Here is a 13,924-nt window from a genome sequence, read left to right on the forward strand (position 1 = left end):
ACTCTGGCGGCGTAGTGCCCAAGTGCTACAGCTGCTAACCGCAGGGTCGGCAGTTCCAATCAGCCAGGCGCTCCTTGGAGACTCTATGGGGCAGTTCTACTCTGTCCTATAGGGTCGCTATGAGTCGGAATCGACTCGACAGCACTGGGTTTGGTTTGGGTTTTATATTTACACCATGGGAATTTAGACAGCACTGAGAATGAATGAACTAATGCTACCTGCGACAGTATAGATGAATCTCACCCACGTAATCTTGAGTAAAAGGAACCAGCCGCAAAGGACAACATATTGTCTGAGTCCGTTTAAACAAAGTTCAAAAGCAAGCAGAACTAATCTAGGGATGCAGAAGTTGGAAGAGCAGTTACCCTGGGCGGGGAGGGGATAATGATTGGAAGCGGGGGGCACAAAAGGGGCTTCTGGGGTGCCTGTCATGCTCCAAATTTGCTGGCTACACAGTATGTTCACTGCGTGCAAATTTATCACGGGGGTTACTTAAGATCTGTACACTTCTGGTTTAAACAATTAGGGTGGCCAGGCCTCACGGAGATGTTCTCTCCTTGCAGGAGCCAGAGACAAGGAGCAGACCAACAAGATGGACCTCTACGAGAGCAACAAGCGCTTCCTGGGGCCCTATAACCCCGTCAGCCCGTGCCAGAACATCCTGCGTGTGATCGCGGTGACTGCCTGCTGCCTGTCAGCCTTCCACCCCAAGTGCCTTACCCTCCCCCTCCCTCAGCTGGCCCCCTCTGCAGGAAGCCTTCCCCATCTCGTTAGCCCCTCCTGAGCACCTCCTCCTCCTCTGCCCTTTGCCACGACTCCTGGGTCATGACTTTGTTCTCCTTGATGGGTGCTACCCAGTCCTGGGGGCAGGGACCATGTCACCTCTTCTACTGTAGCCCCTCCTCCCCTACCAACCCTGTATGCGTGGGCCCCTCTGTGGCTGTGTTTGTACATCTGTATATTGTGCCAGGTATGTCAGCATCTCTCCATCTTTGTTTCAGGAATTTGGGGACTTCCTGGGACCCCAACAGGTAAAGGACCTGCTGCTGGCAGCCCTGGAAGGGTTGAAGAGTGGCTCAGAGGCTCTTGGGAAGGACTCGGGGGAGATGATGCAGCTGGCTTCGGAAGTCACGCTCAGCTCGGTGCTGGAGTGGTACCGGCACAGGGCGCTGGAGGTGGTAAGGCCCGCTGCGGGCAGGGGACTGGGCTGTCACTGGGGGTCTGGGAGTCCCTACAGGGCCTGCTTGTTACTCTGAGCAGCCTGCTTGTCTGTGGATGAGGTTGGAGGGGTGGGGAGTGATGTTGAAACCCTAACCAAGCACTGGGGCAGAGTAGAGTGGAGGGGTGGTAGCTGAGTTCTGGGAGCCCCCAACCTGCAGCTTTCTCCCCACCCCCAAGAGAAAGCAAACTGAGTTGGGAGGGGGAGGAGGCAGCTGATACCAACTGACTCATCCCAGGGAAGAGCAGGCGCTGGCTGTCTGTCCCCCCATTTCTCTCCTTGCTTTCTCCTCCCTGCCTCCTGTCACCCTCTCTCCTGTCACTCCTGTCACATCCCTTCCTTCCTCCTCCCATCCCCCTACGCCCTTCCCCCATGCCTCCTTTGGCTTCTCTGTCTGCCTGCCTCCCACCTGTTCATGGCTGCCTGGCTGTGCCCCAGATCCCGGAAATCATGCAGGCCATCTACGTGCAGCTGAGCCACATCCAGGAGCCACGGGCCCGCGAGGTGGCCCTGCTGCCTGTCTCCCTTCTGGCCAGCTCCTTCATGACTGAGGTGGTTGTGGCCCTGCTCATGTGCCCCCTCCCACTGGACAGGTACCAAGTGGGGGCTGGGAACCCCCCCTTCTGCTCCCCTGCCCTCCCAGATGGCCCTTCTTCATGAGCACTGCTGGGTGTCAAGCACCATGCTGGGCATTTAGTACATTCTCCAATTCTCACAACAGTCCCATTCTACAGATGAGGAAACTGAGGCTCAGCAGGTAGTTTCTTGCCCTAGGTACCAGTGAGCAAGCAACAAAGCCAGGACCTAAACTCAGGTCTGACTGACTCCAAGCCCAGAGCTCTTTTAGTGATACCAGGGAAAGGAGGCCTGAGTGTTGCCCTGACTCTACCTTCAGCTGCTGTGTGACTTTGGGCAACTGCTTGCCCTTTCTGGGCTTCAGTGTTCCCCCATAGTCGAGAGGAAGAAATATCCCTGCATCTACACTGGAGGGGTAGTTGTGACAAGTAATGCAGCCAGTGGTCCTGAGTGCCTGCTGGGGCCTGGCCTATGCTGGAGGACGTGCCACACTCACATTCTGATGGACAGAGGGGAACAGGGCCAGACAGTGAGCTCGTGGGCACCAGAGACCAGCATGGCTGGCCTCAGCCTCTCAGCGCAGGAAACATGCCCATGTGTTCTGTGAATGAATAAAACAAGGCGTTGTGTGGTATTGTTATTAATTGCAATCGATTCCAACACATGGTGATCCCATGTGTGTCAGAGTAGGACTGCTCCATAGGGTTTTCTTGGCTGTAATATTAATGGAAGCAGATTACCAGGGCTTTTCTTCTGCAGTGCTGCTGGGTGGGTTCAAACTGCCAACCTTTAAGTTAGCACTCGATTGCAAAGTTGTTTGAGAACAAATGTGAAAGAATTGTGCAGAGCTGGGCAAATGGGGTGTGTTTCCAGTAAAGAGCATTGCTATCATTCATAGAGACTGAGAGTAATCAGGATGGCGAGGGCCAGCCTGGCATAGCCCCATCCTCCCACCTGGAAGGATTTCACCCTTATCAGCTGCACTGACCACCAGGGCGGTTTCTTTTGGGTCCAACTAAACATTCAGACTCACGAGACTATCCTGGGCCACACTTGACACTGGAGTCATTCAGGATAGAGAACAGGGCAGTGTCAGGGGCTTCTCTTTGCAGATGTCCCCACAATCATTCACACAGCAGTCCAGACAGGGCTGAGACTGGGGTGAGGCAAATGAGGCACTCAGGATGCAAAAGTTAAGGAGGCAACTACACTCAGGTGCTGAGGCTGCACTTGCAGGAACCTAAGAGTGAACGCCTCCTTAAATCTTGGGCCCTGGATGCCTCACTTGCCTCACCCTAGTTTTGGCCTTGAGTCCAGTAGTTGATCTCTTGGGCCTGCCAGGTGAAAGCTCAGGGGTGAGCAGAGGCCTAGCTAAGGAGGGCAGGTAGGGCGCGTGCCCCGGGCTTCACCTGCATGCTCTGGGCACCGCTTGAGGCAGGGAGCCAATTAGCAGTTTCTATTGGCCATCACAGTTTCCATTGCCAGCTGTGAGAGACCATTCAGCAATTTAACACTAATTGACCTAGGGGCTATTTTCCGTAGTTAGGCCCCTGGGTGTGAGGGAAGGAGCTGCCCTGGTTTAAGTGGCTGAGGCCTCGCGGGAAACAATCTCTCCTGTAATAACTCCATAGAGCTGGGTTCCAGGGTTCCCACTGGGACAAGCTCAGTTACAAGAGTCACAGCACCCTGGGAAGCTCAATGCTGTAGTATCCCCACCCGTTTCTTATAGTTAATATATACTTCTTCCCAGCCCAGATGCAATTTACCAGTCGGGTCATTTCTACCATAAGCAACGTTGCCTAGCAACATAGTTGACATACTATCTTTATCAGGTTTCCAGGGGAACAGAGCTAGAAAGTTAATGGAAGGTTCAAATGCTCATGCAGAAGGGAAAAAGATTTTTGTTAACCCTTTACCACACCGGCCCATCAACACTGCTCCCTGGTATTGTGTGACAAGTGCAAGATCCAGGCCCCAGAGGGTTCAGCTGCTTTGATTCTTGCTCCTTGGCATAGAGGAAAGAACACAGGCTTTAGAGAGCTTAAAAAAAAAAAGAACAGTTGCCATCTAGTCAGTTCCAACTCCTAGTAACCTCATGTGTGCAGGGTAGAACTGTACTCTATAAGGTTTTTAAGGCTGTGACCTTTCAGAAGCAGATTGCCAGGCCTTTCTTCCAGGGCACCTGGGTGGATTCAAACTGCCAACTTTTCAGTTAGTAGTTGGGCACTTAACCAAATGTGCCATCCGGGGATGGAGACATTGGACCTGATCTAGTCTTGATTCTGCTGCTCATCAGCTGTATAGTCTTGGACTAGTGACTTCAGCTCTCTGAACCTCAATTCTGCATCTGTAAAATGGGAATGACAACACCCACTTTGAGGGGCATGAGATTTCAATGACCTTGAATGTCTTGACTGTCTTGTTCATGTCTGTATCCCCAGAGATTTGGCCTAGTGTCTTGCATATAGCAAATCATAAATATTTGCTAAGGAAATAAATTCTATGTAAGCACCTGGTATGATACCCAGGAAACAGCTTTTTCAATAGTTATTAGCACCTCTGCTTCCTGGGGAGTGTTTTTTGGACCATTCTTTCCTGGCATGCCCATGAATGTCATTACAATGGCACCTTCTCTTTCCCCTCCCCAAATCATTTGAAGGAGGGTGGGCCCCACTGCCCTGGCCACCACTAACCATCCTCCCTGTGGCCTTTCAGCAATGGAGCAGAGATGTGGAGGCAGCTAATACTGCGCAAGCCCAGCTGTGATGTCCGAGACCTCCTGGATCTACTGCTGACCAGCCTGAAGGAGAAGCCTGTCACTAAGAAGGGCCGGGCCTCCATCGTGCCCCTAGCGGTGAGGATCCGCCCCCAGCTCTGCCCCTTCCCGCCCTTCTCCTCTCCTTCCCTCCCTTTACTGAGCTCAGCACAAAGGGCTTCTTCGGCTTTGAGTTTCCCACGCCGCCAGTAACCGGTTATGTGGCCTTAGGCAAGTCTCTGTCTCTGGGCTGTTGTCATCTGCTGGACAATAACAGTAGTGCTACTTACAGTGACAGCAGCAGCCTGGGACAGTGGAAACAAAACAGCCCCGGAGCCACAGCTCTGAGTCTGAGTCTGACGTTACTACGCTACTAGTTTGTGACCTGAGCAAGTCATTTCACCTCTCTGAGGCTGAGTCTCTGCATCCATAAATGGAAATAGTATCTGCCTTATTTGGTGGTTGTGAAGATTAAATGAGAACTCATTTCTTCATTTAGGCAGCACAAATGCTTAACTACTCCTTGCTGCCAGGCTCAGTGCAGCCCTGGGAGCACAGAGGGAAGAGGCAGCTCTGACTGCAGGGTGCTGGCTGACAGTCAGGTGGGAGAGGCAGGAAGAGCTGGCAGATAGCAGGTGCCTGCTACAAGTGGACTGGAGAGTTGGGTTTCTCTGTGCCTCCATTGCCACCACCCTGGTCCAAGCCTGCTGGATGACACCCCTGCTTCTCACTCATCTCCCTGCCTCCACTCTTGCCCCTCCAATCTGTACCTGTTGCTGTCGAGTTGACTCTGACTCATGGTGACCCCCTGTGTGCAGAGCAGAACGGCTCCATAGGATTTTCAAGGCTGTGACCTTTCGGAAGTGGATCACCAGGTCTTTCTTCCGAGGCATCTCCGGGTGGGTTCGAGCCAGCAACCTTTCTATGGTAGTAGAGCGCTTAACCATTTATGTTACCCAGGGGCTCCTTCCAATCTGTACCACAGCCAAAAAGTCTTTGAGAAATATACATCCGTTCTTCTCACCCTCCTCAATGGCTTCTGTTGCCCTTGAGAGTAACACACTCGTCCTGCCTGTGCTGCAAGGCCCTGCACCCCTCTCTAGGCTCGCCACACTCCATGATCCTTGTGCTTGTTCTGCCTCACCTCCCTGGTCTTTCTCAGGACTTCATACCTACCACATGTCCTCCTGCCACAGGCCCTTTGCACGTGCTGTTCTCTCTGCCTAGAAGATTCTCCACTTACTCAACTCATACTCATCTCTCAGTTCTCAGCTCAAATATCACCTCCTCAGGAAGGTCCTCCCCAATCTCTCTGACCAGGTCAAGTATGTCTGTTACACTTTCCCATGACACATACTTCACCTTGGGGGAATTTACCCCAGTTGTGATTTGACGGAAGTGTGGGCAATTGTTGGATAATTATGTGAGATGGATGAGGTAGTATCTGTGCCTGTTTTGTTCACCATGATATCCCAATGCCTAGCATACGCCTGGCACATAGTAGGCACTTGAAAAATTTTTGTTGGGCTGATTTATTTATTCAATAAATATTTATTGAGCACCGACTGTGTGCCAGGCACACTCAAAGGTTCTGAGGATTCAGCAGAGAACGAGATATTCTGATGAAGGGGAGTATCTTAGTTATCTAGTGCTGCTGTAACAGAAATACCACAGGTGAATGGCTTTAACAAAGAGGAATGTATTTCCTCACAATAAAGTAGTCTAAAAGTCCAAATTCAGGGCATCAGCTCCAGGGGAAGGCTTTCTCTCTCTGTCGGCCTTCTCATTAATCTTCCAACAGACTAGGTGCTTCTCCGTGCAAGGACTCTGGGTCCGAAGGATGCACTCTGCTCCTAACACTGCTTTCTTGGTGGTACGGGGTCCCCAACTCTCTGCTTGCTTCCTTTTCCTTTTATCTCTTCTAAGATAAAAGGTGGTGCAGGCCACATCCCAGGGAGACTCCCTTTACATCGAATCAGGATGTGACCTGGGTAAGGGTGTTACAATCCCACCCTAATCCTCTTTGACATAAAATTACAATCACAAAATGGAGTACAAGCACAGGATACTGGGAATCATAGCCTAACCAAGGTGAGGTGTACTTTGGGGGGACACAATTCAATCCATGAGATTGAGCAAATAAATAAATATGTAGTGGACAGAGGAGGGAGTGCTTTATCCCATTTCCAGAGGAGGGTACTGCTGCTCAGAGATGTTCCACATCTCAGTCAAGGTCACCTAACTAGTGAGTGGTGGTGCGAGGACTCTGGCCCAGACTGCTTACCCCCAAATCCCATGCTTCATTGCCGTATCTCCCCTACCACTGTGTTCTATGACTAGGGTGTCAGTGTCATTCTCTGCCTGATTTGGGCAATCATCCATTCCTCCTTCAATCACTGTGTGTTACTGTGTTTACCAGTCACTCACTCAAGCTTCTTGTTCAACAAGCATAGTGTAGGTGTGGAGACGCCCTGAACAGAATTTTTATCTGTGGTATTGATAAACAGTTTGTGTAAGACAGAGCCAAGAGCAGAGCCCTCTGGCACCTGACTAGAGACGCTTCTCTACATTACAGACTGTACTCTGGAAATAGCAGCTTTGGGATCACTGTGAAAAGTGCAAGGGCTTTGAGTCCAAGAGGCTTGTCCTAGCTTTGCCACTGCCTCACTATATGTTTGTTAGGTGCTGTTGAGCAGGTTCCGACTCAAAGAGACCCCATGTACAACAGAACGAAACACTGCCCGGTCCTGCTTCATCCTCACAATTGTTGCTGTGTTTGAGCCCATTGTTGCAGCCACTGTGTCAGTCCATCTCCTTTAGGGTCTTCCTCTTTTTTGCTGACCCTCCACTTTACCAAGCATGATGTCGTTCTCCAGGGACTGGTCTCTCCTAATAACATGTTCAAAGTATGTGAGACAAAGTCTCGCCATCCTTGCTTCTAAAGAGCATTCTGGCTCGCCTTCTTCCAGGACAGATTGGTTTATTTTTCTCGCAGTTCAAGGCATATTCAGTATTCTTCACCAACACCATAAGTCAAAGTTATCAGTCCTTCTTTGGTCTTCCTTATTCATGGTATTTTCAATCAGCTCATATGCATGCAAAGCTGGACAATGAATAAGGAAGACCACACTATATAACCTTCACCAATCACTTCCCCTTTCCAGCCTTACCATTTAGATCTGTAAAATGGGTGGAACTAATTCCTGTCTTGTCTATCTTACCTAACTGTTGAGAAGAGTGAGATTGTGTATGAAAGGGCTTCCTAAGCAGCAAAGTACAAACAACTATCGTGGATTGCTCTCATCCAGCCCACATGATATTGCTTATTTCCAAGGGAACATGGGGATTCTTCCGCTCCACAATGAAATGCTTTTCCCTTGGGCTGGCTGCATGGGGCCTAGTGGCACAGCTCTTGACCATTGCTTTATAAAGTTGGCCCTCAGTAACTGCAGGTTCCACATCCACGGTTTCAATCAGCTGTGAATCGAAAATATTTGGACAAAAAAAAAAAAGTTCCAAAAGCAAAACTTGGCATTTCGGTGAACCCATGTGAATGAAGTAATGTGTAGGCATACCCTGCCCTAGCCTCCTGCCATTTCAGGGATCCTCAGTCTCTCTCCAGCCCTCGTTGTTTGAGCATTGTTCCTCTCAGTCTCATGAGTTCTCTACTTGTGTTGTGTGCACACTTTGTTTCTGTGAAAAAATGCCCCCTAAAAAGAAATTAAGGGGTCTAAGCAATCTCTCAAAGGCTAAGAGGGAGTGTAAAGTGCTATCTAGATAGCACTTTACAACTATTTACATAGTATTTACATTGTTTGGGTATTATAAGTAATCTAGAGATGATTTAAAGTACACGGGGAGGATGTATGTAGGTTATATTGCAAGTACAACGCCGTTTTATATTAGTGACTTGAGCTTTCTATCCCAGGGTCTGGGAATCACTCTCTGCAGATACCAAGGGCCGACTGCATAGCATTCTCACTACCACCATCTCATTTACCCTCCACCAAACCTGTGAGGTTGGCTGGAGGAGGATCAGTACTCCCACTTTACAGATGAGTCTGAGGTTCAAAGAAGGGACAGGGAATGGTGGAGCCAGAACGAGCCACTGGGTCTAGTTACCCCAGCCTACGCCCTCTGCCCTAGCGCATTATTCTCTGTCAGGGAGAGAGGCCTTGGTGGGCTGAGTGTGAGGGATGGGCCAGGCCAGGGCCAGAGCTGGGCTGGCAGATGGAGACACTGGATGGTGAGTGCAAAGTGGGTCCCAGGGAGCACTGTGGGCCAAATCCCAGCAAAGCCAAAGTCTGACTCCAAGTTCATGGGACTTTGGAGGGTTGACAGAAGGAGCCATGGACTGGAACAGGCAGGAGAGGGCCTGCAGTGATGGAGTCCAGGACGGAGTCCAGGACAGAGTGCCTCCCCTGGCTCCTGCTCGAGCATTAGTTTTCCTTGGTGCTGATCACTTAGGGGCGGGGGTAGGGGGGGACAATCTAGTTTAATGGCCCAGGGTAAAGAGACCAGCCTGGTGCTCCCACCATCTGTGTGTCTATGTTGTGAATGAAGAGGAGACTGGGCATACTACGGCCAGTATCTGAAAACCTGAGTGCAAATCCCAGCTGTGCCCCCAAGGGGCTGGGTGACCTTGAGCCAGTCCATTTGTCCCTCTGAGCCATCTCCCCACCTGCAAAATGGGATCAAGACTGCCCCACAGGAGGTGGGAAGGGATCCCTCTGCCATGATTCTTCCAGGGTTGTGTAGAGATCAAACCCAGGACCAAAGCTATCAGCTACCGGTTGCTGTCAAGTCGATTCAGACAAATGATGACCCCATGTATGTCAGAGTAGAACTGTGCTCCATAGGGTTTCCAGCGGCTTATTTTACCAAAGTAGATCACCAGGTCTTTCTTCCAAGGTGCCTCTGGGTAGACTTGAACCTCCAACCTTTCAGTTAGCAGCCATGCATATTAACCATTTGTACTACCCATGGACTCCTGGACCAAAGATAAGCGGCGGCTGTTGTTACTGTTTTGGGTAGGACCCACCCAGAGGACCAGGGGGCTTACGGGAGGATCTAGACTTTCCCAGGCTGGGCCAGAGAAAAGCAAAGATTTGGGTTCAACCTCCCCGAGAAGCAGTCCTGGCCCCAGCCGGGAGTGCTGGGAAGATGGGCCAGGATATCCCAGCAACCTCCCCTCTGCCCCCCACAGGCAGCCAGCGGCCTGTGTGAGCTCCTGTCTGTCAACAGCTGCATGGGTCGCGTAAGGCGAATCTACCCCCAGCTGCTCCTGGCCCTGCTCATTCAAGTCCACTACCACATCGGCCTCAACCTGCCTGGCCGTGTGTCCTCCCGCAAGGACACCAATAAGGATGCACAGCTGCCTGCCTTCGTACCTGTCCGGTATGCTTTGCCCATCTCACTTTATCTGCTGTCCCTGGCAGTGGGGACAGCCACCCAGCAAGGGCCCTTCCAGAAGTCCTTAGAGTGATCAATCAACAGAAATTAGCTTTGAGAATAGAAGAGAAAACAGAAAGACAATTTTAGTAGCGCCAATAATTCGTTCAACGATGGTTTTTGAGCACCTGCTCTGTGTCAGACACTGAACTTAGTACTGGACCCAGGAGAGGACCATAGTCCCTCTCCCAAGGCACTCACCATTTCATTTTCCTTTCCTCCCTCCCTAGAGATATTATTTGTATTAGGTTCATATCGAAGAACTGAGTGTCTTACTTTTAATTATTAATTATAATAGGTAATATATGCACATGGGTAAAACATTCAAAAGACAAAAAAGCAAGTCTCCCTTTTTATCCTACCCCTGTTATCCTCTCCAAAGACAGCCATATTGTTATGGACTGAATTGTGTCCTCAAAATATGTGTCAACTTGGCTAGGCCATGATTCCTAGCATTGTGTGATTGTCCACCATTTTGTCATCTGATGTGATTTTCCTATGTGTTGTAAATCCTACCTCTATGATGTTAATGAGGTAGGATTAGAGGCAATTATGTTAATGAGGCAGGACTGGATCTACAAGATTAGGTTGTATCTTGAGTCAATCTCTTTCGGAATATAAAAGAGAGAAGCAAGCAGAGAGACAGGGGGACCTCATATCACCAAGGAAGTAGTGCCAGAAGCAGAGCGTGTCCTTTGGACCCGGTGTCCCTGTGCTGTGAAGCTTCTAGACCAGGGGAAAATTGATACGGACCTTCATCCAGAACTGAGAGAGAGAAAGCTTTCCTCTGGAGCTGGTGCCCTGAATTGGAACTTCTAGCCTACCAGACTGTGAGAAGATAAATTTCGGTTTGTTAAATCCACTCACTTGTGGTATTTCTGTTATAGCAGCACTAGATGACTAAGACACATATTTTTTTCATCCCCTTCCAGAGATGCTACCTGGTGGCCTATAAGAACAGAAGATTATTATCTCACAGTCCTGGAAGTTAGTACTTTGAATTCAGGGCCATCTCCGAAAGCTCTAGGGGAAGAACCTTCCCTGTTTCTCCTAGCTTCTGGTAGCTCCAAGTGTTCCTTAGCTTGCAGCTGTAGCATAACTCCACCTTCACATGGCCCTCTTCCCTCTGTCTCTCTGTGTCCCTTCTTTTATAAGGATACCATTCAGATTGGATTAGGACCCACCCACTCCAGTATGTTGTTGTTAGCTGCCATCGAGTTGGCCCCCAACCCAAGGCAACCTCACGCACAATGGAATGAAACGCACGTTGTGAGTGTCATTGGCTGATTTTTAGAACTAGATCTCCAGGCCTTTCTTCCTAGTCCATCTTAGTCTGGAAGCTCCACTGAAAGCTGATCAGCACCGTAGCAACCTGCAAGCTTTCCCTGACAGACGGGTGATGGTGGCCTTCCATGCGCAAGGCTGGGATTCTACCGCTGAACCACCACTGTCCCCTACTTCAGCATGACCTCATGTTAGCTGATAACATCTTCAAAGACCCTATTTCCAAAAAGGTCACATTCACAGCTACTGTGGGTTAGGCCTTCAACATATCTTTCTTTGAGAGAGATAATTCAATTCATAAGATGTGGTCTATACACATATAAGCACATGTATTTATATTCTCTATATTTACACCAGTGGTAGCATACCTTACGCACTGTTATGCAATTTTGCTCTTATCATATACTCTATTTTGGAGATTATTACATAAAAAGTTCCCTCATTATTTTAATAGCCACATAGTATTCCTATGAACAGAATTCCAACATAGTAATTTATTTAACTGGGCTCTTCTTGATTTAGGGAGTTTCTAGCCCTTGCATTTACGATGTTGTAGTGAATTTCGTTGTTCATATGTCTTTATGTACACGTGTGATTACATATGTAGGATGAATTCCTGAAGGTCGAATTGGTGCATCAAAGGATTTCTGTATTTAAATATTAAAGTGGAACAAGAATATGTGGTAGAAAATTCTTGACCTAAAGTGCTCATTTGCCAAACTGCTCCCCCACGGAGGGCACTGCCACCAGCAATGTATGAGAATGTCTATTTTCCCACACCCTCATCAACACAATTTATTACAAAATATTTTTATCTTTGCCAGTCTGAGAGCTGAAAAAACAAAAAACTATTTCATTATAGTTTTAGTTTACATTTCTCTTATTATGAGTGAGATTGAACATCTCTAAATAGGATTAAATGCCATTTGTATTTCTTTTTTGGTAAACTGCTCTTGACATTTGCCTATTTTTATATAGGACTGTTGGGAAATTTTCTTATTACTTTGTAAAAGCTCTTTGTATATTAAGGAAATTAATTCTTTGTCATTTGCATACCAGTTTGTCACTTACCTTGTAACTATTTTATGGTCTTTTGGCATTCAAAAATTTTAGGTTTTTATATAGTTGAGTTTTATCATTCTTTTGTTTTGGGGCTTCTATTGCATATTATACTCCAAAAGGGGCATTTTGAAGGGCAGAGGGCAAGCAGTTGTGTAGCAGGGCTTGAAGTCAGAAAGTCTTGGATTTGAACCCTGGCTCTGTCATTTAGTGCTTTGTACTTTGGGTAAACTTGGCAGGTTGATTTCCCTGCCTATGAAATGGGGTAAATAATTCCCACCCCATAGGTGTGTTGTGAAGACCAAATAGGATCACCTCACTGACTGAGAGCACGTGCCCATAATGTGGCACCAATTCTGATTCTCCTGCACTAGTAGCTGCTGCTCCGAGCACATCGCCCTTGACACAGAAAGCTGGTAAGCTCTAGGATAAAACAAACCAAGAGGAAAGTGGGGAAGGTGCTGGAGGCGGAGGAGAAAGAGACGCACGGAGTGGAAACATTCCTGACTGTTGTATGATGAAGAGCATGACTTGCCAACGTGGAATGAAGCATTCATTCATTGAGTGACGACATGAGGGAGCTGGAAGAGAGCTGGCATGCCTGGCCTTACCTCCACGTCACAGAAAGCAGCCTGTGAGACAGAAACAGGCAGGCCAGACACACACTGACAAGGGTCAGAAAAATCACGAGGCCATGCCTGGGTGTAGCGGAGCTCTGCTGACATCTTGATTTCATCGTATGATACTGACTTTGGACTTCTGGCCTCCAGACCTGTGAGAGAATCAATTCTGTTTTAAGCCACTGTATCTGAGGTACTTTGTTACGGCAGCCCTAGGAAACAACTACGCTGAATTTGGAACCGGAGTAGATCACGGTGTTACAGACTCCAGCGATGAAGAGGAAAAGCTCAGAGAAGCTGACAGGTGCCCACAGGTGGTTATGTCATTCAGTGAGGAGAGGCGAGGCTGGTCAGGGGATGAATGCAAGGATTAACTCTACTGACCCAAGTCCTGTCACATCTGACTTTGGGTTGAAGGGGGAGAGAGGAGTCCTAGTGGAGTAGCCACCAAAGGCATGGCCATCCAGTCTCTGCACCCTGCAACAGCTACAGGCTTTAAAGCAGCCTCATGTCGTATCACTGACTTCTCCCCCCAATCCTAGGAGAGGGAAAGGGAGTGAGTATTTCAAGGCGGCCCTTGCTCAATGTCGCTGAGGAAAGCCAAGAGCTTTCCTGGAAGGTAAAACTTGTAGAGTAGGTGTTTAAGGACAACAGAAGAGCCACTACACCACCGCAGCCTTCTTCCCCAGATGTCAGCTCTGCACTTCACGGAGCAGCATGGCATCACTTTTGGCTATTACAAGCATATCATTTGAGGGTGAGTCAGGGAGAAAGGAGATGCATAAGGTCATTCTTGTTAAAATTTGGAACCCAGTTGAGGAAATGGAGAAAGGCTGGAGAGGACAAACTACTAACGATGTCATTTTGTGTTCAGAAGCTCTTGCCTAAATATATATACTCACTACTGAGAATGAGGACAAGGAGTCTGTGTAAACATGACTGTGTGAAGCCTTCTGAGCT

At 48.7% G+C, this 13,924-nt stretch overlaps 1 protein-coding gene across 1 annotated transcript in view; it reads left to right on the plus strand.

Annotated features, from left to right (window-relative positions):
• The window catches only part of MROH7 (maestro heat like repeat family member 7), a 61,452-nt gene that overhangs the window by 23,536 nt on the left and 23,992 nt on the right, over positions 1-13,924 (plus strand). Inside the window, exons 9-13 of the mRNA XM_003411061.3 lie at positions 564-676; positions 1,002-1,178; positions 1,658-1,812; positions 4,511-4,649; positions 9,757-9,947. Of these exons, the coding sequence (XP_003411109.2) occupies positions 564-676; positions 1,002-1,178; positions 1,658-1,812; positions 4,511-4,649; positions 9,757-9,947 (775 nt within the window). The remainder of the gene's footprint in view (positions 1-563; positions 677-1,001; positions 1,179-1,657; positions 1,813-4,510; positions 4,650-9,756; positions 9,948-13,924) is intronic.

The sequence above is a fragment of the Loxodonta africana genome, chromosome 3 (assembly GCF_030014295.1).
Source record: "Loxodonta africana isolate mLoxAfr1 chromosome 3, mLoxAfr1.hap2, whole genome shotgun sequence".
NCBI classification, from domain to species: domain Eukaryota; kingdom Metazoa; phylum Chordata; class Mammalia; order Proboscidea; family Elephantidae; genus Loxodonta; species Loxodonta africana.